General features: G+C 43.9%; 2 protein-coding genes across 3 annotated transcripts in view; one reads left to right on the forward strand and one right to left on the reverse strand.

Annotated features, from left to right (window-relative positions):
• The window catches only part of SIRT5 (sirtuin 5), a 100,110-nt gene that overhangs the window by 22,448 nt on the left and 54,473 nt on the right, over positions 1–23,189 (forward strand). The gene's annotated exons all lie outside the window — the stretch shown is intronic.
• Positions 756–23,189, reverse strand: part of GFOD1 (Gfo/Idh/MocA-like oxidoreductase domain containing 1) — a 53,865-nt gene continuing 31,431 nt past the window's right edge. For both annotated transcript variants that reach the window (XM_056521195.1, XM_056521194.1), the window contains exon 2: positions 756–2,030. In XM_056521195.1, coding sequence (XP_056377170.1) covers positions 1,111–2,030 — 920 coding nt within the window. In that variant the 3' untranslated portion in view covers positions 756–1,110. The remainder of the gene's footprint in view (positions 2,031–23,189) is intronic.

A 23,189-nucleotide genomic window follows, 5' to 3' on the forward strand; every position in this document is an offset into this window, starting at 1 on the left:
AAGGGAATCTGTCAGGTCCAAGTAAATTAAAACAAGAAAGAAGAGCACTCCATAGCGTAAAACCGCCACTCCAGCGTCCAATTTAAAGTGGTAAAAAACCCTTACCGAAGGCGGTTGTGTGAACTCACACACAACAATGGTCTGCGTGGATGAGAAAGGTTATCTGGTCTGCAGCCTCCCCGACCTGGGCAATATTCAACAGGTGAGGACTTCCAAGGAGCGGTGGGGGGTATCGGCGCTGGCCAAGATCGGACACGTCCAGTGAGTAAAACATTTTTTATAATAAATCTTTTACTCACCAGATGTGTCCAATCTTGGCCAGCGCCGATCCCCCAACCGCCCCTTGGAAGTCCTCACCTGTTGAATAAGGTCCAAGTAAATGGCCCAGAACTTGTGGTGGGAGTAAAAAGCTTCCAATCTTGGAAGTCTATGTCTCAAGGTGGCCATAAACTTTAAAGAAAAGTAGGTTCATGACTGAACATCTGTTGAACGAACAGTTGTCTGTTTAGTCCTTTGGATAGGGGATCAAATGTCTAAAGCCGGAATACCCCTTTAAGTAAATATAAGTTATGAGGTTCCAACCTATAGTGGGACGACCCTACAGGAAAGCTATTAAAATATACCATTTTATTGGTACAAAACTACAGTAAAGCATACTATTGTACACAAAACACATCCTACATTGGACACTACCCACAAGAAACTTTAGTTTTAGGAAGTTTTTTGAGCAATGTGCTAGGAATAATATAATAAGCCATAGCCGACCATGTGTTTAGGCAGCACATAAACAATAGCCAACACACTATTAGTACAGAACTGGCATTCAGATTTTCCATGTAAAGCAATCTCCTTGAACATTTACAATGAAGACCAATTTCCATAACTTAAATGCTATTGGTGTTAAATACCCATAGATGTTTATCCCATACGAATATACATTCTGGTAAATGTTCACAGCTTGTCTGCTGTGGAAAGCGGCCCAGTTCCTTTCCAACTACAGCAGTAACAACTAGATGTATATAAATTATACCATAGACATGTACCACCTGTCTAGCAGCATATATTTACAAATGTTAACATCTCCCCATATGGCCAGGTTTGGAGGGTCTACTAGCAGTATAAAGACATACGGCTCCTGCGCATGGCTTCACTTATTAAGTAAGCAGGGCTTAACTCGGGCTCCTCCGTCATAATCACTATGTTCTGCCATTCACCAGTCTGGTTAGATTTTTTTATCATGTCCACTACACAAAGAGCATAAAGACAGTCATCAAAGGTAGCTGCCATTGTCAATGGCCTGCCATCCCATGTTCTTCTGTCTTCCTGGTCTTCAAACGCCTGCCGCACAGCCTGGATCATTTTGATAGTCCCTCTTAGATATGGGGAGGGAATGTCACTAAAAGCCTTTTCAGGCACGAGGGAATTTCTGACAAGTGTGGAGTCATTTAGAAGTAATTCTCTCTCGGAGGAGCCGTTCCTTTGTCCATACAGATCCGTCCCCATTACGATTAGTCTACCACATGATCCAACAACTATGACATCTTGCTTAAACTCCCAAGGGACATTAAAGTTCAGGGTAACCGTACAGCACACTCCACCTTCAAGGACCATCTGAAATGTGCAGAAATCGTCACTGGTTATCTGTCGGATTCCTTTTATGTGGTCTGTCTGCTTTACAAAGGTTTTCAGAAGTCCATGGACCTTCACTGCTTTCTGGTTGGTCAGAAAAGACAAGAGGTCTATTATGTAGCTACCAACAGAATGCAGCCCACCGCCACCCATGAGATCATCACAGCTCCAGTTGTATTTCTTTCCCAGTAGACTTCCACTGTGGACCTGGACCTCACACATTTGGAGTTCCCCCACATATCCTTCTTGGATCAGGTGCTTCATCTTTAAAAACGCTGGCAGGAATCGCAAGACATTCCCCATGATGCTCATAAGCTTGGGATAATAGTGGGCAGCAGTCATCATTCGGAAAGCATCAAGGGGAGTTGCTGTTCTATCACAGATGACATTTTTACCAATCCCTGCAAAATAATGAAAAAAAGCATTAGCAATATATCTTATAGAAAGAGGTATTTATTGTTTCTTATGTTTGTGGCAAATCATGTCACAACATTAAATATGGGAAAGATAGGCAACCACGCCACTTCAATAACAAGGTGACCAGGCCATAAGGATGATGAGACTCTGTGGCTGTTAACCAGCTATATTATAGCCATAACACACTTCCTTTTATAACCGATTAGCATGAATTCTAATGAACTATTTTCTGTAGAACTCTGGTTCATTTATACACTGCTCAAACAAATAACGGGAACACTAACATAACACATCCTAGATCTGAATGAAGGAACTAATCGTATGAAATACTTTCGTCTTTACATAGCTGAATGTGCTGACAACAAAATCACACAAAAATTATCAATGGAAATCAAATTTATCAACCCATGGAGGTCTGGATATGGAGTCACACTCAAAATCAAAGTGGAAAAACACACTACAGGCTGATCCAACTTTGATTTAACCCCTTAAGGACCAAGGACGTATGGGTACGTCCTTGGTCCCGCTCCCGTGATACAACGTGGGGTTACACGGTAACCCCCGCATCATATCGCGGCCGGCCCGGCGTCATAGTGAAGCCGGGACCCGCCACTAATAGCGCGTGGCACTGATCCGGTGCCGCGCGCTATTAACCCTTTAGCCGCGCGCTCAAAGCTGAGCCATGCGGCTAAAAACAAAAGTAAAAGTGCCCGGCTAGCTCAGGGAGCTGTTCGGGATCGCCGCGGTACAATCGCGGCATCCCGAACAGCTGTAGCACAGGAGGAGGTCTTCTTACCTTCTCCTGCGCTGTCCGATCGCCGAATGAATGCTTCAAGCCTGAGATCCAGGCTTGAGCATTCAATCACCGAAAACACTGATTGATTGATGCATCTCCATAGGAATGGATCAATCAGTGTTAAAGATCAGTAAATGCAATGTTATAGCCTATATGTTAGAGCTATAATATTGCATAAGAAAAGTGAAAAAAAAATCATTAACCCTTTGAATTATCCCTTCCCCTAATAAAAGTTTGAATCACCCGGAATTTCCAAGAATAAAAAAAACCCAGTGTAAATAAAAATAAACATATGTGGTATCGCCGCGTGCGGAAATGTCCGAATTATAAAAATAAACTTCCTTTTAAACCGCACCTTCAATGGCGTACGCGCAAAAAAATTCCAAAGTCCAAAATAGCGTATTTTTGGTCACTTTTTATATCATGAAAAGATGAATAAAAAGCGATCAAAAAGTCCGATCAATGCAAAAATGGTACCGACAAAAAATTCAGATCACGGCACAAAAAATTAGCCCTCATAGCCCCCTGAACATGGAAAAATAATAAAGTTATAGTGCTCTGAAAATGACAATTTTAAACGTATAAATTTTCCTGCATGTATTTATGATTTTTTTTCAGTAGTAATACAAAATCAAACCTATACAAGTAGGGCATCATTTTAACCGTATGGACCTAGAGAATAAAGATAATGTGTTATTTTTACCAAACTATGTACTACGTAGAAACGGAAGCCCCCAAAAGTTTTGTCGCACAATGATTTTTTTTTCCCGTTTTGCCATAGATTTTTGGGTAAAATGACTGATGTCATTGCAAAGTAGAATTGGCGGCGCAAAAAATACGCCATAATACAGATTTTTAGGTGCAAAATTGAAAGAGTTATGATTTTTTAAAGGTAAGGAGGAAAAAACGAAAGTGCAAAAACCGAAAAACGCCTGGCCCTAAGGGGTTAATGTCCTTACAACAAGTCAAAATGAGGCTCAGTAGTATGTGTGGCCTCCACGTGCCCGTATGACCTCCCTACAATGCCTGGGCATGCTCCTGATGAGGTAGCGGAGGTGACTCCTGGACAGTCTGTTGTACAACGTGGCGTTGGTGGATGGAGCGAGACATGATGTCCCAGATGTGCTCAATCGGATTCAGGTCTGGGGAACGGGAGGGCCAGTCCATAGCATCAATGCCTTCCTCTTGCAGGAACTGCTGACACAATCCAGCCACATGAGGTCTAGCATTGTCTTGCGTAAGGAGGAACCCAGGGCCAACTGCACCAGCAAATGGTCTCAGGGGTCTGAGGATCTCATCTCGGTACCTAATGGCAGTCAGGCTGCCTCTGGCAAGCACGTGGAGGGCTGTGCGGCCCTCCAAAGAAAAGCCACCCCACACCATTCATTACTGATCCACTGCCAAACCGGTCATGCTGGAGGATGTTCTCCAGGGCGTCTTCAGACTCACATGTGCTCAGTGTGAACCTGCTTTCATCTGTGAAGAGCACAGGGCGCCAGTGGCAAATTTGCCAATCCTGGTGTTCTCTGGCAACGGTGTTGGGCTGTAAGCACAACCCCCACCTGTGAACGTCGGGCCCTCATACCACCGTCGTGGAGTCTGTTTCTGACCTTTGAGTGGACACATGCACATTTGTGGCCTGCTGGAGGTCATTTTGCAGGGCTCTGGCAGTGCTTCTCTTGCTTCTCCTTGCACAAAGGCGGAGATAGCGGTCCTGCTGCTGGGTTGTTGCCCTCCTATGGCCTCCACCACGTCTCCTGATGTACTGGCCTGTCTCCTAGTAGCGCCTCCATGCTCTGGACACTATGCTGACAAACACAGAAAACCTTCTTGCCATAGCTCGTATTGATGTGCATTCCTGGATGAGCTGCACTACCTGAGCCACTTGTGTGGGTTGTAAATTCCATCTCATGCTACCACTAGAGTGAAAGCACCGCCAGCATTCAAAGTGACCAAAACATCCAGGAAGCATAGGAACGGAGAAGTGGTCTGAGGTCACAACCTGCAGAACCACTTCTATCATTTCTACCTGTTGTCTGTTCTATTTGCACAGCAGCGTGTGAAATTGATTGTCAATCAGTGTTTCTTCCTGAGTGAACAGTGTGATTTCACAGAAGTGTGACTGACTTGGAGTTACATTTTGTTTAGTTTAAGTGTTCCCTTTATTTTTTTGAGCAGTGTCTTTTGCTCATAGCAAATAGCAGATCTACAGTAGATGGCTTCCAGAAAATAGAGAACAAAAATTGCTGGTTGGGATGGGTATGATAAATAATGCTTGTAATTGTAGTTCATCATTCCCTTACTTAAAGCGGTACTCCGCCCCTAGAAATCTTATCTCCTATACAAAGGATGGGGATAGGATGTCTGATCGCGGGGGTCCCGCCGCTGTGACCTCCTGTGATCTCCGTGCAGCATCTAGCATTCTAAACAGTATGTTTAGAATGATGGGTTCCCGCGGTGGAAGACGTAACATCACGCCACGCCCCCTGGTGCAGTCACGTCACGCCCACTCCATTCATGTCTATCTGTCTACTTCCTAGCTGGATATTAGACCCAATGGAGATTTATCAAGACCTGTGTAGAGGAAAGGTGGTGCAGTTGGCCAAAGCAAATGTCCAAAATGAAAGAAGCGATCTGATTGCTATGGGCAACTGCACCACTCTTCCTCTACACAGGTTTGTTTTTATAAATCGCCCCCTTTGGGTAGGTTATATTTTTTTCAGACTCCAAAACATGAAGGGATATAAGCACCTTCCTCTCCCATCTCATCCTTACTCTCTATTATATAGAATTATTATGCCTTTGTGTGCATTTTAATTAAATTCTAATTAAAGTAAAATTCCTTTATTTCAGCACCAGAAAGCCTGGCACTGCCAGGTGTAGTTCTGATGGCTCCAGGTCCTGACTGCTCTCTGCTTCCTCCTGCTGCCACTTACAAACCGACCCCGAAGGAACTGCCCGCTCCGCCAATCTCTGGTGCATCGGTGACCCCCCACAGCCAATGACTAGCAGGGTCATCAGTAAAGCGGAGAGGAGTGGGTACTGGGAGCCGTCAGAACAGCAGTGGTGGGACAGGTGAATATGCTGTATTCCTTATTTGTGCAGCAACCATGGTCCTTTCTTAAAAAAAAATTTTTTTTAAAGTTCTCTCTGAACAACCCTTTTAATGTATCACTGTTCTATTTTTCCAATTAGAGATCGACCGATTATCGGTTTGGCCAATATTCACGATTTTCTAAGTTATCGGTATCGGCAATTACCTTGCCGATAATGCCAATAATGCGGGCGCTATAAATCAATGAACTAAGGTGGCTTTTGCGGTGCCAGAGAGCGCCGCCGTCCGCTTCTTTCCCCCTGCTCGTCCTGGGGTCCTGAGTCCAACCACTGCCGCTGCCCGATTGCCTCCCATCTGGCCAGAGACCACCGCCGCCGCCGCTGTCCGATTGCCTCCCCCATCCCTGGTTTTATAATAACCTGTTCCCGGGGTGCGTGATACAACTGGCTCCGGCGGCGTCCTGAGCGGTCACTGTGCGTCGAGCCACTGACGGTGACGTTGCATTGAGGACGTCACTCGTCATTGCGCAGAGCACAGCAACAGCGCAGGACGCCGCAGGAGCCAGAAGTAGCGCAGACCCCGGGAACAGGTAATTATATCCCCAGGCCGGTGAGGCTGTTCCTGGTGAAGGCCAGGCTGGTGACCGGGGACAGCACTCCTCCGGTGTCCGGGTACAGCATGCTCCGGCCACAGGGTAGCAGAGTGCAGGGCCGGGGAAGGGCTGCGGAGGGACGGCTGGGGCTGAACTCACTCAGCAGCTTCTCCATCTCCATTGTGCAAAGCAGCGGGTTTGGACTCAGGACAGTGGCGATGGTGGTTGGACACAGGACCCCAGGACAGGCAGTGGGAGAGAAGCGGGTAGCGGCGGCGGTCTCTGGCCCCTCAAAAGCCACTGCAGTTCATTGATCTAAAGCGCCCGGCGGGGGGGATTCAAATGCACGGAATATCGGTATCGGCTATGGGCCTGCAAGATCACAGGTTATTGGTATCGGCTCCAAAAAATCAATATCGGTCGATCCCTAATACCAATATGCTTATTGGCATTTATTTATTTTTTTTAAATAACATTCTTTTCAAAAACCAGTCATTTGGAAAAGTGGGAGTTATAGCGAACCATCATTAGCAACAAAGAAAAAATTGCACATTCTTCCGGCCCGATTGCTTTCAGGATGCGGCTTTGTTTAGGACCTAACAAATCATTTCCACTTCTTTGCTGGCTGCTTCACATCTGTTCCTCCTCCTCTTTTGTAAGGAAAAGAGACTTTTGCATGCACTGCTAAAAGCTCATACTTCTGTCTAGATCAGTGTCTCCCAACCAGGGAGCCTACAGCTGTTGCAAAACTACAACTCCCAGCATGCCCGGACAGCCAAAGGCTGTCCGGGCATGCTGGGAGTTGTAGTTTTGCAACAGCTGGAGGCACCCTGGTTGGGAAACACTGGTCTAGATTATAAATATCTGCAAACTTCTGGCAGGAAAACAAAATATGTGTCCAAAGCTGCCCTAATTAATATAATCCTACTATTAGGCTTGTTTGGGTATGTAGGTCACAGGCCAAAGTCAAGGGCGAATGCTATAAATTCCCATGGCAGGAAGCAGCAGCATGAATGAAGCGGCACAACAGGCATTGGCCCATTATGTAGACATAGACATGAGTGCACTCTATTAGGTCACAAGCTAGAACAAGGCCTTTCTACTCCAAGCATGTTAATAGTGGAAATATACTTGACCTACCATTGTATTCAAAGACCTCAATGACTAAACCAATAAATAAAATGTTTAAAAGGGAAAATAAGCATCCGAAAACATTGACACCAGCCATACATATTGGGTAGGTAATGTACATGAGGAAAAAAAAGAGCTAATTTGTTCCAAAAACTGCACCACACCACACGTCAATGGAACTGAGCTGCAATACCACACACAACCTAAGCACAGTTGTGGTGCTGTTATTGGAAGAAATTAGCTTTCTTTTTCTAATCCTGGATAACTCCTTTTAAAGGGCTACTCCGGTAGAATTTTTTTTTTCTTTAAATCAACTGGTGCCAGAAAGTTTAACAGATTTGTAAATTACTTCTATTAAAAAATATTAGTTCTTCCAGTACTTATTAGCAGCTGTATGCAAAAAATTCTTTTTGAATTTGCTGATAGTTATCATTTTAGAAATAGGCTCATTACATGTCTATTGGTCATGGCTATATCTATTTTTGGTTGACATACAACCCTTATTATTTGTTCTGTTTTGATCCCCTGGATACAAATAGAAGTCAATCCATGAAAAAAAGGACAGAAGAGATTCTGTCAGCCAAATTTAGCTCTCTGGACTACCCTTTAAATTAGAGATGTCCCTATACTGAGTACCGATCCTTTATTTTTTTTTTTTATTTTTTTTTTAAGTACTTGCTGATACCAATAACAGATACTTTTTTTAAATGTCATGTGACAGGTTTTTAAAATTATTTATTTTATTTTTTTATTGGAAAAAGGGTGTGTCTTCAGTTTTTATTAGGGAAAGGGCTTTTTTATTTATTTATTTTTTGTTTGTTTTTTTATTTAACATTTTTGACTCCCCACAGGGCACTGTGTGCTTTCTGTCACCCAGCTTTCCCAGTCTCCTGACATATAGTCTCTACAAGAGACTGGGAAAGCTGGATAACAGGTATGTGTTATTTTAGTATGTGGGGGGGAGGGACAAGGAGATTACCTACCTATCCATAGGATAGGGAATAACATGCTAATTGATGAGAGTCAGACTCCCTAGGACTCACCTCCTGCATGCAGAGTGATGTCACTACAACTGCACCAGGGCAGAGGTCAGATGCCGCTCCTGAAGCTGCGGCCTACATTGGGAGCACTTGCTGGCCGTGGGATCCGGGACAAGTGTCCTGCGGCTAGAGAGCGAATTAGAGAGTGGGCAGCTCAGACAGCCATCCGAACCGGCCACTTTTTAATCCTCAGGGGGAGTGCGGCAGGCCTTCCGCACCTCCGTGATACCTGCTGGCGGGGGTACAAGTACTCGTGCAAATGTCCAGTATCGGGACATCCCTACTTTCAATGAATCCTAGCAGCGAGTAGTCAATCTGCTAGACTGTTTTGTAACCCTGCGCCAACAAGTCCGCTATCACTGGCGCATATTCTTTACAGATGTCCTTCGATCACTGATGCAGCTTATCATCAATTCATTAACTGGCAGAGATGCTGCTAAGAAAGTCTACAATAATAAGTCATTGTTACTATTCCTTTGGAGTCTTGTAGAGGCTAAAATGCCACCGGAATATTTTCCACTGACTGCAATACCTGGCGACACACACAGTGTAGATTTGTCTCTGACCTTGGCTGTGAGGTAAGGACACATTACACTGAATATACTGTTTGGAGAATCCTGGCAAGAACACAAGTCATTCCAGTTATTTTCTTTGTATAAACAATGGTCTAAGACATGATTCCCAACCAGTGTGCCTCCAGCTGTTGCAAACACTGGTCTAAGATGTATAGTACATGCTCTATGACGCAGAATTACATTTCTTGCATGGCAAAGACAGGCCAGTCTAAGGAGGGGGGTGCTCTGAGAGAACTGTGAATTGGGGTGTATTCACAACACATTTCAGAGATCTGGCTGCCGGATCCAGATGGAAAACTACATATCTGTCCACTGCCATATCCCAGCCGGATCAGCACCAAATCTCATTCATTTAAATGCTCTGACCGGAGTCATATGAGGGCCGCATAGAACAAGCAAGTGGAAGATGTTCTTTGGAACGCGGGTTGAAACAACTCAGATTCTTATATATAAACATTCTAAAAATAAAAGGTGAAGTATTTAAGCCTTAGCTATGCTTAGCATAACCAAGTACATTTCACATTACTACTAGCTGTCATTGTCCTCTGCTATATGTCTGCCTCAAACATGCAGAAAATCTGCAACAGAATAGAGACGCAGCGAAGTGAATGAGATTTATACAACTTATCCTCCTGCTGCAGGGCAGAATCTAAAGCAGGTCCATTTTTTATGTAAATTTTAGCCAAACATCCAGAGGGGTGCTATGTACAGTGAGGTCCACCACAAAGCTACAGCCACATCTTCAGCCCGATTTATACTGAATATTCTCAATGTGAACACTGCCTATAAAGCTCTGTGCTGCAGATCCACAACGCGGGAGACCAACAGATTTCAATGAATATTAATGTAAGTCACTACTACAGATGAGCGAACTTACAGTAAATTCGATTCGTCACGAACTTCTCGGCTCGGCAGTTGATGACTTATCCTGCGTAAATTAGTTCAGCTTTCCGGTGCTCCGGTGGGCTGGAAAAGGTGGATACATTCCTAGGAAAGAGTCTCCTAGGACTGTATCCACCTTTTCCAGCCCACCGGAGCACCGGAAAGCTGAACTAATTTATGCAGGAAAAGTCATCAACTGCCGAGCCGAGAAGTTTGTGACGAATCGAATTTACTGTAAGTTCGCTCATCTCTAGTCACTACCTTTAATGTCTGAGAGAGTGTGAGCACTGGGGACACATCAGGATGCTCCTCATATCATTCAAACAACATTTTTAGGGCCCGTCCACATTGCTGAATTAGAGCTGGCCGGTATGGCCAAATATGTGTATCGCAGTATTTTTGTAACTTATGGCGGTTCCACGGTATAGAACAGTATTCCCCCCCAAAAAAATTTTTTATTATTAGCCCAGCACTGCGCTGTCCCCAATCGGGGTACTAATCACTTCATCCGCCAGCGCTGCTCTCCTCGTCCGCCTGTTTGTTGCAGCCACCGGCGCTGACCCTATGCTGTATCCCTATGCCCGGGCTGCAAAAGGTAAACAAAATGAAACGAATGCATGTTCTGACGTCAGCCTTACGCTGGGGACGGGAACGTCGGACAGCCGTCAGCCTATGACCGGCCGCAGCGATGTTCCGCCTCCGCCGGTGATAGACTGAGGCCACTGTCATGTAAGAAGCCGGCTTCTTACATGACAGTGGGCTCAACCTATCACCAGCCAAGGCGGAACATCGCTGTGGCCGGTGATAGGCTGACGACTGTCCGACGTTCCATTCCCTAGGAAGCAGGTCCGGACCGACGGGGAAGGTGAATTATAGTTTATTTTTGTTTGCCTTTTGCAGCCCGGGCATCGGGATACAGTATAGAGCAGTGGTTTGCAATCTGCGGACCTCAAGATGTTGTAAAACTACAACTCCCAGCATGCCCGGACAGCCAACGGCTGTCCGGGCATACTGGGAGTTGTAGTTTTGCAACATCTGGAGGTTGAAGACCACTGGTATAGAGTGCCAGCGCCGGCGGCCGCAACAAATATGATATGTGAGTAGTAGTGCTGGGCTGATAATTAATTGGGGGGGTGCAGAACAGCGCTCGCGGGTCACATATGATTAGTTCCGCGCTGGGCTGATAATTCATTCATTCCCGAGGGGGATGAGCCCAACCGGTATTGCGGTATGGGGTTAAAATTCATATCGTGCAGCACAAAAAGTTCGGTATTCGGTATGAACCGGTATACCGCCCAGCCCTATGCTGAATTTCTGCCGGGAGATATAGTCCAGGTAGAGATTCTATCTGCGGTGGTTGTGTGTAACAGTAATAAATAAAGAAAGTGCAGTAATTCAGCTCACCCCAAAACTTAATCCACGTCACGTGCTGGGCCACACCAATATATGAACTCCAAGATGAGAGAGAGCCAGCGTGGAGGATGCAGATAAATCTCATTTATTGAGCATAAAATTCAAAGACACAAAGACGGTGATCGCATCCTCCACGCTGCCTATCTCTCATATTGGAGTAATAAAGGGATCAAGAGTGAGAAATAAAATGGTGCTCATATGAGACTTCAATGTCAATTAATACTTATTGTACAGAAGATTTGCTGACTAAAGTGCTGAACATGGAGGCAGACTAGTATTGGTCTTTATAGTCCCATTGAAGAACACTACAGTCAGCTAGCACACAGCCTAAAATACACAACGATGCACATAAGACAATAGATGTCCATGGTCACTGCGACTTTCAGCAAGTGAAAGATGTTATTTAGGAAGGTCATATTGATAAGGAGCCAACCTGACAATATGAACGCTCAATAGTGATGCTCAACACCCGATAGATATCCTTCTGGGTTATAGGAATTCTTATTCTTCTTAAATGAAGTCCACAACGCTACTGATCACAAACCCTGACAAACATGAAAATATGGAGCAAGCGAGTACAACAGGTTCAGTTATAAAAACTTATTTTTTATTTCACGCTCTTTAAAATTAAAATAGCTGGTGCTAACTGACATGTTTCTGGGGCTTTACGGAACCTTAGTCATGGTTTGTTATAGGAACCTGTGTATGGTCTTGGAGGACAATCATACATGCATCTTGCAACAAGACACCGGCACAAAGTGTAAGTCTTTAAGGCAGCATAAAGGGGTTATCTGGCTGTGTAAATAACATTTAATCACTGGCGAAATAAAGGGTTACACAACAATATAATATACTTTAGGGGAAAATGTATCAAGTTTGGCATTTTATATGTTGGACTTGAAAAGGAGTGGCTAGGAATAAAAGAAAGTTAGTCCTCTAGGAGAGCATAACCCATACAGTGTTTAGATAGTAGGTGTGATTTATTCAAGGAAAGCTCATAAAAGCGTATTAGAATAGATAAGATAAATTCAATATAAACAATAAAAAGGTATACTGACAGGTTTAAGTATAAGTGACAGTATACTTTTTATTGTTTATCACAAATAGGGAAACACAGCCGCACATCCACAATTTGTAATTTGATCTAATTGCTTCTCAGCATAATTTAAAAAACTAACAGGTTGTTAGTATACATTTTGATCAAGAAGTAAAAGCTAACATCTGCCCGCAGCGTTTTTTGGCCGAAAAAACGCCATGCGGCAGAATTGGCGTTTTTCTTGGCGTTTTCACAAAAAAATAAAAAAATAAAACAAGTGGAATTCCAGCCTTACATTCTCTCAGCCCTCTGACAGGGAGCACATGGTAGGTGTTCACACTGGTGTGGTGCTCTGTGGCAAATTTCCACTCACATGCAAAAAACGCCCCAAACGGCAGAAAAAAAAACGCCAAACACAGGAAAATGCTGTGGCGTTTTTTTCTTGCGACTTCTTTGGGCCACAAAAAAAAAAAAAAAAACTGTAGAAACTTACCCTAACCCAGGACAAGGAGCACTGGCACTAGTCACAATAAACCAATGCAGTACAAAAAGTAATAATATCACCCATCCACAAGCAGCAAACATCAGCCGAAAGATCAGAAGGAATACAGTCTGTGTGGTTCAAAGTATGCACATGCTCCACGGGAACCCCTCACGTTCCGTTACTCAAGGCAACTTCCTCAGGGGTGTCTTGCACATGCCCTGCACCCCAAGGTATGTATTACAAGCTGAGCCCCCCCCCTGCTTTCTCAACAGACTGTGGCACTTCTGTCTGGGCACACAAGAGCAGCGGCCATTATAAGGTGATAAGGGCGTTTTTTTCTATTCTGTTACCTAAAACACATATTAATCCATTTTTTTTTTTAAACATTTTTTAAATTACTGGAAAAAACGTTATCATGTAGATGCCTGACACAACCAATGCACTGGATTAAACACACTTCTGGCTTTCTTTCTGGTTATGATGCTATTATAAAACAGGAAAGAAACCAAATGACATTTGACATGAATGCTCATTGTACTAATGTTAAATATTGTTATTTTAAGATAAAATGCACGCTCTTAGACATGAGTAATACACGTAGCATCCTTCCTTCCTGTTTTACCCTTATAGTAAGACCTGACTACCTAAGGACAGTATGGGAAGTGTACAAGTTTGTAACTTTAGGAAAATATCTGGAGCAATGAAACACATATAGTGCAAATTATACTGCAAAGATGTCTAACAGGCGAGCGGTGGCTTCTCCTGACCGGCCTCTTTATGTAAATACTGGGATTCCTCACGAAATAACAACTCTAGAGAATCTTCTCTTGTGACGCCGATGTGCCATGCCTCTGTTCTTACTAGAGAAATATGACTAACCAGCTCACTGGGGATCATCTGCAGTGGAAAAACAGCATTTAGTCTATAAATGACAATAATGACACTCTAGATGACAGTGCAGAATATCTACTAGGGATCGACCGATTATCGGTTTGGCCGATATCATCGGCTGATATTCACGATTTTGGACGTTATCGGTATTACCTTGCCTATAATCCGATAATGCCCTGCCCCCCCCCCCCCCGGCCAGAGACCGCCGCTGCCCCATTGCCTCCCCCATCCCCGGTTTTATAATTACCTTTTCCCGGGGCCCGTGCTACTTCTGGCTCCTGCGGCGTCCTGTGTTACGATGTGCGCTGCACAGTGACGATGTGCGCTGCAACGCGACGTCACCGTCAGTGCGCCCAGTGACAGCTCAGGACGCCGCCGGAGCCAGAAGTAGTGCGGACCCCGGGAACAGGTAATTATAAAACCGGGAATGGGGAGGCAATGGGGCAGCGGCGGTGGTTGGACTAAGGATCGGCAGGGGGAGAGAAGCGGACGTCGACGGTCTCTGGCCAGAGCATGGGGGGGGGGGGTTTGGACTCAGGAGGACCCCAGGACAGGCAGGGGGAGAGAAGCAGGCGGCAGTGGCGGTCTCCGGCACCGCAAATGCCACTGCAGTTCATTGATTTAAAGCGCCCACTTTAAATCAATGATCTGCCGGGGGGGGGGGGGGGGGAGACATAAATAGCCGATAACTTATACCAGAATATCGGTATAAGTTATCGGCTATCGGCCCTAACCTCCACAGATTATCGGTATCGGCCCTAAAAAAATCTATATCGGTCGATCTCTAATATCCACTACTGCTATAATGGTCTTACTTGCAATAAGCCATTATAATCAATGAGACAATTGCCCTCCTTTTATAAAGCTGAATATATAAGGGTCAAGTTAGGCTGGGTTCCCGGATGCCACGATCTGGTGCCCCATAGTCCATAGGTCCCACAGTGTTCCCTATTTCAGCCCATCTGTATAGTTACACTTGATTGAAAACATTACATTATATATTTTTTTTTATCTGGAACAACAAGGCGTGATGGCAGGATCGCCAGAGATATGTGGCCTGGCTTTAGCTGGTCACTCGGCACTGCACTGGCACTAATCGTATGGTGTATGAATTAAGTGGCACAGTTTATTTCAGTTGGTTACAATTAGTAGTCAACATAAAAGGGGGAATTTTATAATTTCCTGCGCCGGCGCAAAGTAAAAAATTGTGCAAAAAAAAACTTGCACAAGTAAAATTGCGCAAAATTGTTTTGCAGATGGAGCCTTTCTTAGAAAAAAATTTTTAAAGTGCACAATTTAGCCACCCAGCATGGGCACAGAGTACTATGAGTACCTCTGAAAATGTAAAACCTATGAGCAGTTGGACTTGGAGCCCTCAAAGACAGCCAACTTGCAAGCTCTAGAGCAGTGGTCTCCAACCTGCGGACCGCCAGATGTTGCAAAACTACAACTCCCAGCATGCCCGGACAGCCGTTGGCTGTCCGAGCATGCTGGGAGTTGTAGTTTTGCAACATCTGGAGGTCCGCAGGTTGGAGACCACCGCTCTAGAGTTTTGCAAGAGTCTGACAGCTACTACAGTAACATTCCTACCATCTCACAGCTGGATTGTTAGGGAAGCTTCTATAGTGTGAATTGCTTTTGAATAATACTTAGGTATAGTTATGGCTGATCAAATCCCAATTGTCTGGTAGCTGATGCACCTCATTTTTGGGTTTTTTTCTATGGAGGACTGTGCGACTTTAGCTACATCAGCTCCAAGACTGCTCAGGAAGTCGATAGTGCTTTGTCCACTTCTGTAATGGATAAGTAAAGAAATCAGAAATAATGTGAGAAGAAGGATTCAGAAACCTGGAACTGAATATATGAAACATATAAATGGAGAAGTACAACACATTCCTTGAGATTTCTCCTTCCGGTTGGATCCACTTCTGACTTTGGCACATTTTCTGCTGCAGAAAATCTGCACTGTAAGGGCTCGTTTAATGGGGTCTGTGGCGGATCTTCTGCAGTGGAAATTCCATTTATGAAAATCTGGCACAGAGAGCCCGTCCCCATTCAAACTCACAGCGGGAAACATGCCGCTAGTTCGCAATTAAATCTGCCCGTGCCAACAAGCCCTAAGGGTCCGTTCAGGCAGGTGGATTTTGTTCCGTAAGTTGTTTGAATCAGAGCAGGCTCTCCGCGGCAGATTTTCGCCTCCATTCAAACTCGCAGCAGGAAACACGCTGCTATATCAAAATCTGCCCATCTGAATGGACTCTCACAACGGAATTCCACCTCAAATTAAAGGGGTATTCCAGGCAAAAACTTTTTTATATATATCAACTGGCTCCGGAAAGTTAAACAGATTTGTAAATTACTTCTATTAAAAAATCTTAATCCTTCCAATAGTTATTAGCTTCTGAAGTTTTCTGTCTAACTGCTCAATGATGATGTCACGTCCCGGGAGCTGTGCATGATGGGAGAATATCCCCATAGGAGCTGGACAGCTCCCGGGACGTGACATCATTATTGAACAGTTACACAGAAAACTTTAGAAGCTAATAACTATTGGAAGGATTAAGATTTTTTAATAGAAGTAATTTACAAATCTGTTTAACTTTCCGGAGCCAGTTGATATATAAAAAAAAGTTTTTGCCTGGAATACCCCTTTAAAGCCCATAGACTTCTATGGGATTCCGCACTCCTATTTACACTACTGAAATTCAGAAGTGTGAATGGGAGTGCGGAATCCCATAGAAGTCTATGGGCTTTAATTTGAGGCTGAATTCCGTAAGTGGAAATTCTGCTGTGTGAATAGACCTCCATTCACACGAGCGGATTTATTTGCGGGTTTCCCGCTGCGTGTTTGAAAGGGGGCGGGCTCTCCACGGCTGTCCGCAGCAGATTTTCGTCTGCAGAATTTCAGCTGCGGTAAATCTGCTGCAGGCCCGATTGCTGCGGACAGCCGTGGAGAGCCCGCCCCCTTTCAAACACGCAGCGCGAAACCCACAAATAAATCTGCCCGTGTGAATAGACCCTTAGGGTGCGTTCACACGCCATTTGTTCTTGCGGGTTTTCCGCTGCGTATTTGAAAGCGGGCGGGCTCTTCTCGGCTGTCCATAACAGTCCCTACTGACTTCAATGGGGCTTGCGGCGGATTTTCTGCAGCGTAAATTCCTCCATGAAAAATCTGCTGCGGACAGCTGAGAAGAGCCCGCCCCCTTACAAATACACAGCGGAAATCCTGCAAGAACAAATAGCGTGTGAACGCACCCTTAGGTTGTATTCACACACACACGATCTGCTGCATAATAGATGCTGTGTTCACCTATTTTAATGCATTGATTAAAAAACATGAAATTTGCAGAGATCCTGTACGTGTGAATACAATAAAGGGATAATCTAGCGAATAAGCGAATACGTCATACGCGAATCCCATGGTTTGTTGGCAAAAAATGAAAGCTCTGCATTCTGTACTATTGTTTTCACACACCCTGTTAAAAAAAATGTGAACAATAGGTTAGGAAATAGGTGGAGGAAGCAGGACACTGTTTAGTTTCCTCCATATGTAATGTAATGCTGATTTACACAGCAGAAATATGCAGCCCCATATTCTCATCTTATACAATATGACCATGTTTAGTATTAATGGACAAATACACCTGTCAATATCCTGACATTTAATGTATGAATGTATTTGTGGGTGTCGGGGTGAACTGTAGTACAGGGATCCCACTCCTTTTTCTAATACAGTCATGAAGTCCTATACCATCATACCACTACATAATGCATCAATAATAACCTAATACACTGCATAACCATTACCTGTACAGTGCCAAAATAACAGTAGTCTAATGCAGTTTTTTGGACCAACAAAATCCACAGTGAATTATGAACGTGTAACTGTAAACATATCCTAAGGGTCTATTCACATGGTAGAATTTCCGCTTGCGGAATTGTACCTCAAATTAAAGCCCATAGACTTCTATGAGATTCTGCACTCCCATTCACACTAAATATTTTCCGCAAGCGGAAATTCAGAAGTGTGAATAGGACTGCAGAATCCCATAGAAGACTATGGGCTTTAATTTAAGGCTGAATTCTGCAAGCGAAAATTCTGCTTTTTGAATAGACTAAGGCTAGGTTCACACTGTGGAATTTCTGGGCAGAATTTCTGGTGGAGATCGAGACGGCGGCACTAGGACCATGCGGTCTACATTGCCGTCCCCATAGATGGCAATGCAATTCTGAGCAGATCTCCCAAAAGATCCACCCAGAAATGCATTGCAGTCTATGGGGGCAGGAACGCAATCTGCTCGGTCCTAGTGCCGCCGGCTCAATCTCCGGCAGAAATACTGCCCAGAAATTCCGTAGTCTGAACCTAGCCTAAGGGTATGTTCACAATACGGAATTCCCGCGGTGTGAACTTAACATTAGTGTGAATGGGTCTCCGCGAGACCCGTTCACACTGCGGAATTTCAGCGGCGGACAATTCCACCGCTGAAATAGTTCAGCGCAAAGAAAGAACATGTTCATTCTTAGCGCGGAAGTCTGCGAGCACTGCATAGCTGTCAATGGTGATGGCTCAGTGCCGCGTGGTCCTACCGCTGCTGCCTGCCAGTCTGAATCTCCGCTCGCTGAATCAGTCAGCGCTAGGACCGCGCGGACACTGCAGTCTCCAATAGACTGCAATGTGTTCAGGCGGAAATACTCGCGGAAGAAAAAGAAACGCCATTCTTCAGGCGATTGCTGCTTTCTTTTCTCAGAGACGTTTTCAAAAAACGAAAGAAGCGATCTGATTGGTTGCTATGGGCAACTCAGCAACTTTTCCTCTGGACAGGTTTTGATAAATCTCCCCCATTAGCCCCTATTCACACGGCAGGCTTGAGGAATTCCTCCTCAAATGAAAGCCCAGTACACTTCTATAGGAGTCCACACTCCCATTCACACTTCTGCAGAATTTCCGCTTGGACTCCGCACCAATTCAGCACAAAATCCTCAAAAGCGGAAGAGGAATTTGGGCGGATGAGTGGAAATTCTGCTGTGTGAACAGACCCTTAAGAGCGTGTTCACACATTCAGGTTTTTAGTTGCAATTCTAGAATACAAGACCAGGAACAGATCACAAATGAAGGACACATATAAAGGTAGGGGTAAGACATGTCAGATCCAATCCTAACTATAAATTCGGTAATGTAATTTAAAACCTGAACATGTGAACAAAGCCTAAAGCTGCTCCTGCTATTACACAGCAATGTGAAGAATAAAGTCCTATGAAGTTATGTCAATAAACCTATTTTCCCTTTGTTCTTTTTATCAGAGATTGTACTGTGGATAAGACTGGAGAATAAGCAGGAAAATGCACTGTAATGCCAAGCGGGTGCAGAACTAGGACAGGGGCACAGCATTCAGCACAGCCTGGCACACATGTATATGGCCTTGTGCCCAAGTTAAATGACACAGCACTGTTGTCTGACACACCGGGCTGCCACAAAATTAGGAATCCTGCAGTTGCCCTCATTTTATGGCGTATAGTGCTTCTAATTCAGTGACATACATGCACAATGGAAGAATTGTATGAAGGGCACATGAGAAATGACTCAAGAAGACAAGACGAACCTGAGCTGGATACATCCAGTACATTTTAGTTAACCTAGTTTTACGCCACATTTGGTCAGAAAACCGGATAGTGTAGATTGTTGATGCAAACTGTGATCTAAACAGACACAAGTCATGGTCATCTTTACAGTCATTTACCCCTAAATATGTTTATGGAATATATATGCCATTAAAGGAGTACTCCACTGGAAAACATTTTTTTTAAATCAACTGATGCCAGAAAGTTAAACAGATTTGTAAATGACTTCTATTTAAAAATCTTAATCCTTCCCGTACTTATCAGCTGCTGTATGTTCCTTTCTGCCTGACCACAGTGCTCTCTGCTGACACCTCTGTCCATTTTAGGAACTGTCCAGAGAAGGAGCAAATCCCCATAGCAAACCTATCCTGCTCTGGACAGTTCCTAAAATGGACAGAGGTGTCAATAGAGAGCACTGTGGTCAGGCAGAAAGGAAATTCAAAAAGAAGAGAACTTCCTGTGGAACATACAGCAGCTGATAAGTACTGGAAGGATTAGGATTTTTAAATAGAAGTAATGTACAAATATGTTTAACTTTCTGGCACCAGTTGATTTAAAAAAATAAATAAATAAAATGTTTTCCAGGGGTGTACCCCTTTAACCTGTCATTGGAGGGTGTCTGACCACTGGGGCCACCATCTCAGCATTCAGGGTTTTCCAGGATACCATTACTGCTGGAAACCTGGCCACATAGAACCGAATGAGGGGACGAGTTCCACTAACTTTCACTATGCCATTTACTTAGATTAGAGGCCATTTGGCTAGAAATCATCTATCAGTTGTACTAATAGGTTGAAGAACTGGGATGGGGGAAAAAAAACTAAAAAAAAACTACTTGTCCAAGGGACTAAAGCAGAACACAATCTACTTGTCCCTCAAGAAAATCCACTTGTTCTGGTAGATTTAATAATTTCAACCAAAATAATACATAAATAAGGTCTTTATTAGTTTCTACATTTCTTTTTTTCCTCTTCGTCCTATAATAGCCGTAACTCTTATTTTTCCATCAATGGACCCATATGAGGCTTGTTTTTTGCGGGGCCAAGTATACTTTGTAATGACACCTTTCATTTTCCCATAACTTATGCTCTGAAACAAAAAAATGTTTTTATTTGTGAGGTGAAATAGAAAAAAAATGCTAATTTTTTTTTTTTTTCGCCATTTACCTTGTGGTCAAACTTACATATTATTTTGATACTTTAGGTCAGCCTGATTACACCAATACCAAATTTGTTTAGTTTCCGTCATGTTTTAAAAATTAAATAAAATTAAAAAAAAAATCCCTGACCCCTATAATATTTTTATTTTTCCGTATACTGGGCTGTATGAGGGCAAATTTTTTGGGCCATAATATGCTTTTTGTATCGGTGCCATTTTGGCATTGATCGGACTTTTTAAACACTTTACTTCATTTTTTTCTGGGATATGATGTTATAAACAGAAAAACTGCAATTCTGTTATTTTTTTATGTTAACGCCATTTACCGTACGGGATATAAAAATTAAAATTTTTTAATAGTTCGGTCAATTAAGCACGTGCCAATACCAAATATGTTTACATATTTTAATATGGAAAGGGGGGGGGGGGGTGATATGAACCTTTAATATGGAAGGGGTTAATGATTGTTTTTAAACTTTTTTTTTATTAAACTTTTTTTTTTTTTAAATACACTTTTTTTTAGGAGGAATCATTTAGATTGTTTAATGTAAGTATGACAGAGATTCTCCGGTATGTATATATTAGGGATGTAAGAAAAAAATCGATTTGCTCGATTATCGGGATTTTTCACTTCGAGATACTGAATCGATTCAAAATATTTTTGAATCGATCCTTTTAGGTATGTGGAATTTGTATCTCCTGACCCCCGGAACAGCATGTCCCAGGCATCAGGAGATACAAGTTCCACATTTGTGGAGCCGGGCAGGCCGGATCTGAAGCGGCAGTGTTCTGGGTGTATGGAGTGGGCTCCGACTCGTGCCCACTCCGTACTCTGCGGCCCCAGGCTGATTTCAGTAGCCGGGGGCCGCTGATGCATCACCGCTGCTAATATCCAGCATGCGGTGCTCTGCAGTGTGTATGGAGCGGGCTCCGGACTCCTGCCCGCTCCATACTCTGCAGCCCCCGGCTGTTTTCAGTAGCCGGGGCCGCCGCTAATAGCCAGCATGCGGCGATCGCCACGGCTGGCTATTAACCCTTTAGATCGCCGCTCTCAAAGCTAACAGCGGCATCTAAAGAGATCTGTGAATGCTCCCTGGTGGGCTATTGGGGTGGATCGCCCCCCCACAGCGCGATCGCGAGGGGGTGATACACTGTGGAGGTTGCCGGAGGGCTTACCTCTGCTTCCCTGCTGTCTGTGGCTCTGTCATTGGATCGCAGATCAATAGAACTCTATTCATCTGTCCGAGGAATCTAATGATTCCTCCTAAAAGTCAAATTAAGTAAAAGTGTAAAAGACATTGTTTTTTAGACAGAATCAGGATATATCGCAATGTATCGTCACCTAGACGGTATCGCGATATCGGGATATATCGAACCGCAACACTGGTATCGCGATTCGAATCGTATTGCCAAATTCTTTGCGATTCACACCCCTAATATATATCTATCTATCTATCTATCTATCTATCTATCTATATAAATATAATCGACCAGTCTTGCCCGAGCTCTATACGCAATACCAGTCTGAGCTGCCAAGGTCTGTCTTGTCACATGATATCTCAGCTGAAGAAGGAATATGCAACCCAGCACCAAGACGCAATGATCTGGCAAATGTGTATAATTCATTATTTACTACCTGTCCAAGGTTTCAAGCCCTGTCACATTAAGGAGTCTCAGAAGTCAAATGATGCCTTGTATCCCTCACTACATTTTATTGGGCGCACTGACATGTCGCTAATTTAGCTCTATAGAAAACATGTTACTTATGTTGGGTCTTCTGTATGATAAGTAAACCTGTCCTTGTGTTCTTTACATGCATAGAATGCCGGTGAACTTAAATGGGTGCTCCGCCCCTAAACATCTTATCCCCTATCCAGATGACGGGGTGCTGCAGGAGAGATCGCAGGGGTTCCCAGCAGTAGGACCCCCGCGATCAGACATCTTATCCCCTAAACTTTGTCAAAAGGGCTTACATCTACTCACTGCATGAGATGGGCTATAATGGAGCCCCTCTCCTGCAATGATTCGGAGTGGGAAGTTGGGGAGTATTGCGTCCTCCCGCGTGTTTCCCAGTCTATATCTAATGGTCGGTGAGGGTCTGCATGACATGTCCAAAGTTTTTACAAATAACAGTTAAGCTTTTATATGGGTACACTAATCCATGTTCAGAACAGGAGAAATTGTAAAAAGAGTAACTAGTTACTAGTTATTAGTAGATAACTAATATAGATAAAGCAAATCCTTACATATAAAAGTAAGAAGGAGCTGCTGGGAGCTGTAATCACTGTCTATGTCAGTGTTTCCCAACCAGGGTGCCTCAAGCCGTTGGCTGTCCGGGCATGCTGGGAGTTGTAGTTTTGCAAATGCTGGAGGGACCCTGGTTGGGAAACAATGGTTTATGTAGAGGACAGGAGCTTCTTCAGGGTCCTATACAGAACACACAGTGTCCCAAATGGAGCCGTCCTTACTTG

Source organism: Hyla sarda, chromosome 5, assembly GCF_029499605.1.
Source record: "Hyla sarda isolate aHylSar1 chromosome 5, aHylSar1.hap1, whole genome shotgun sequence".
Lineage (NCBI taxonomy): Eukaryota > Metazoa > Chordata > Amphibia > Anura > Hylidae > Hyla > Hyla sarda.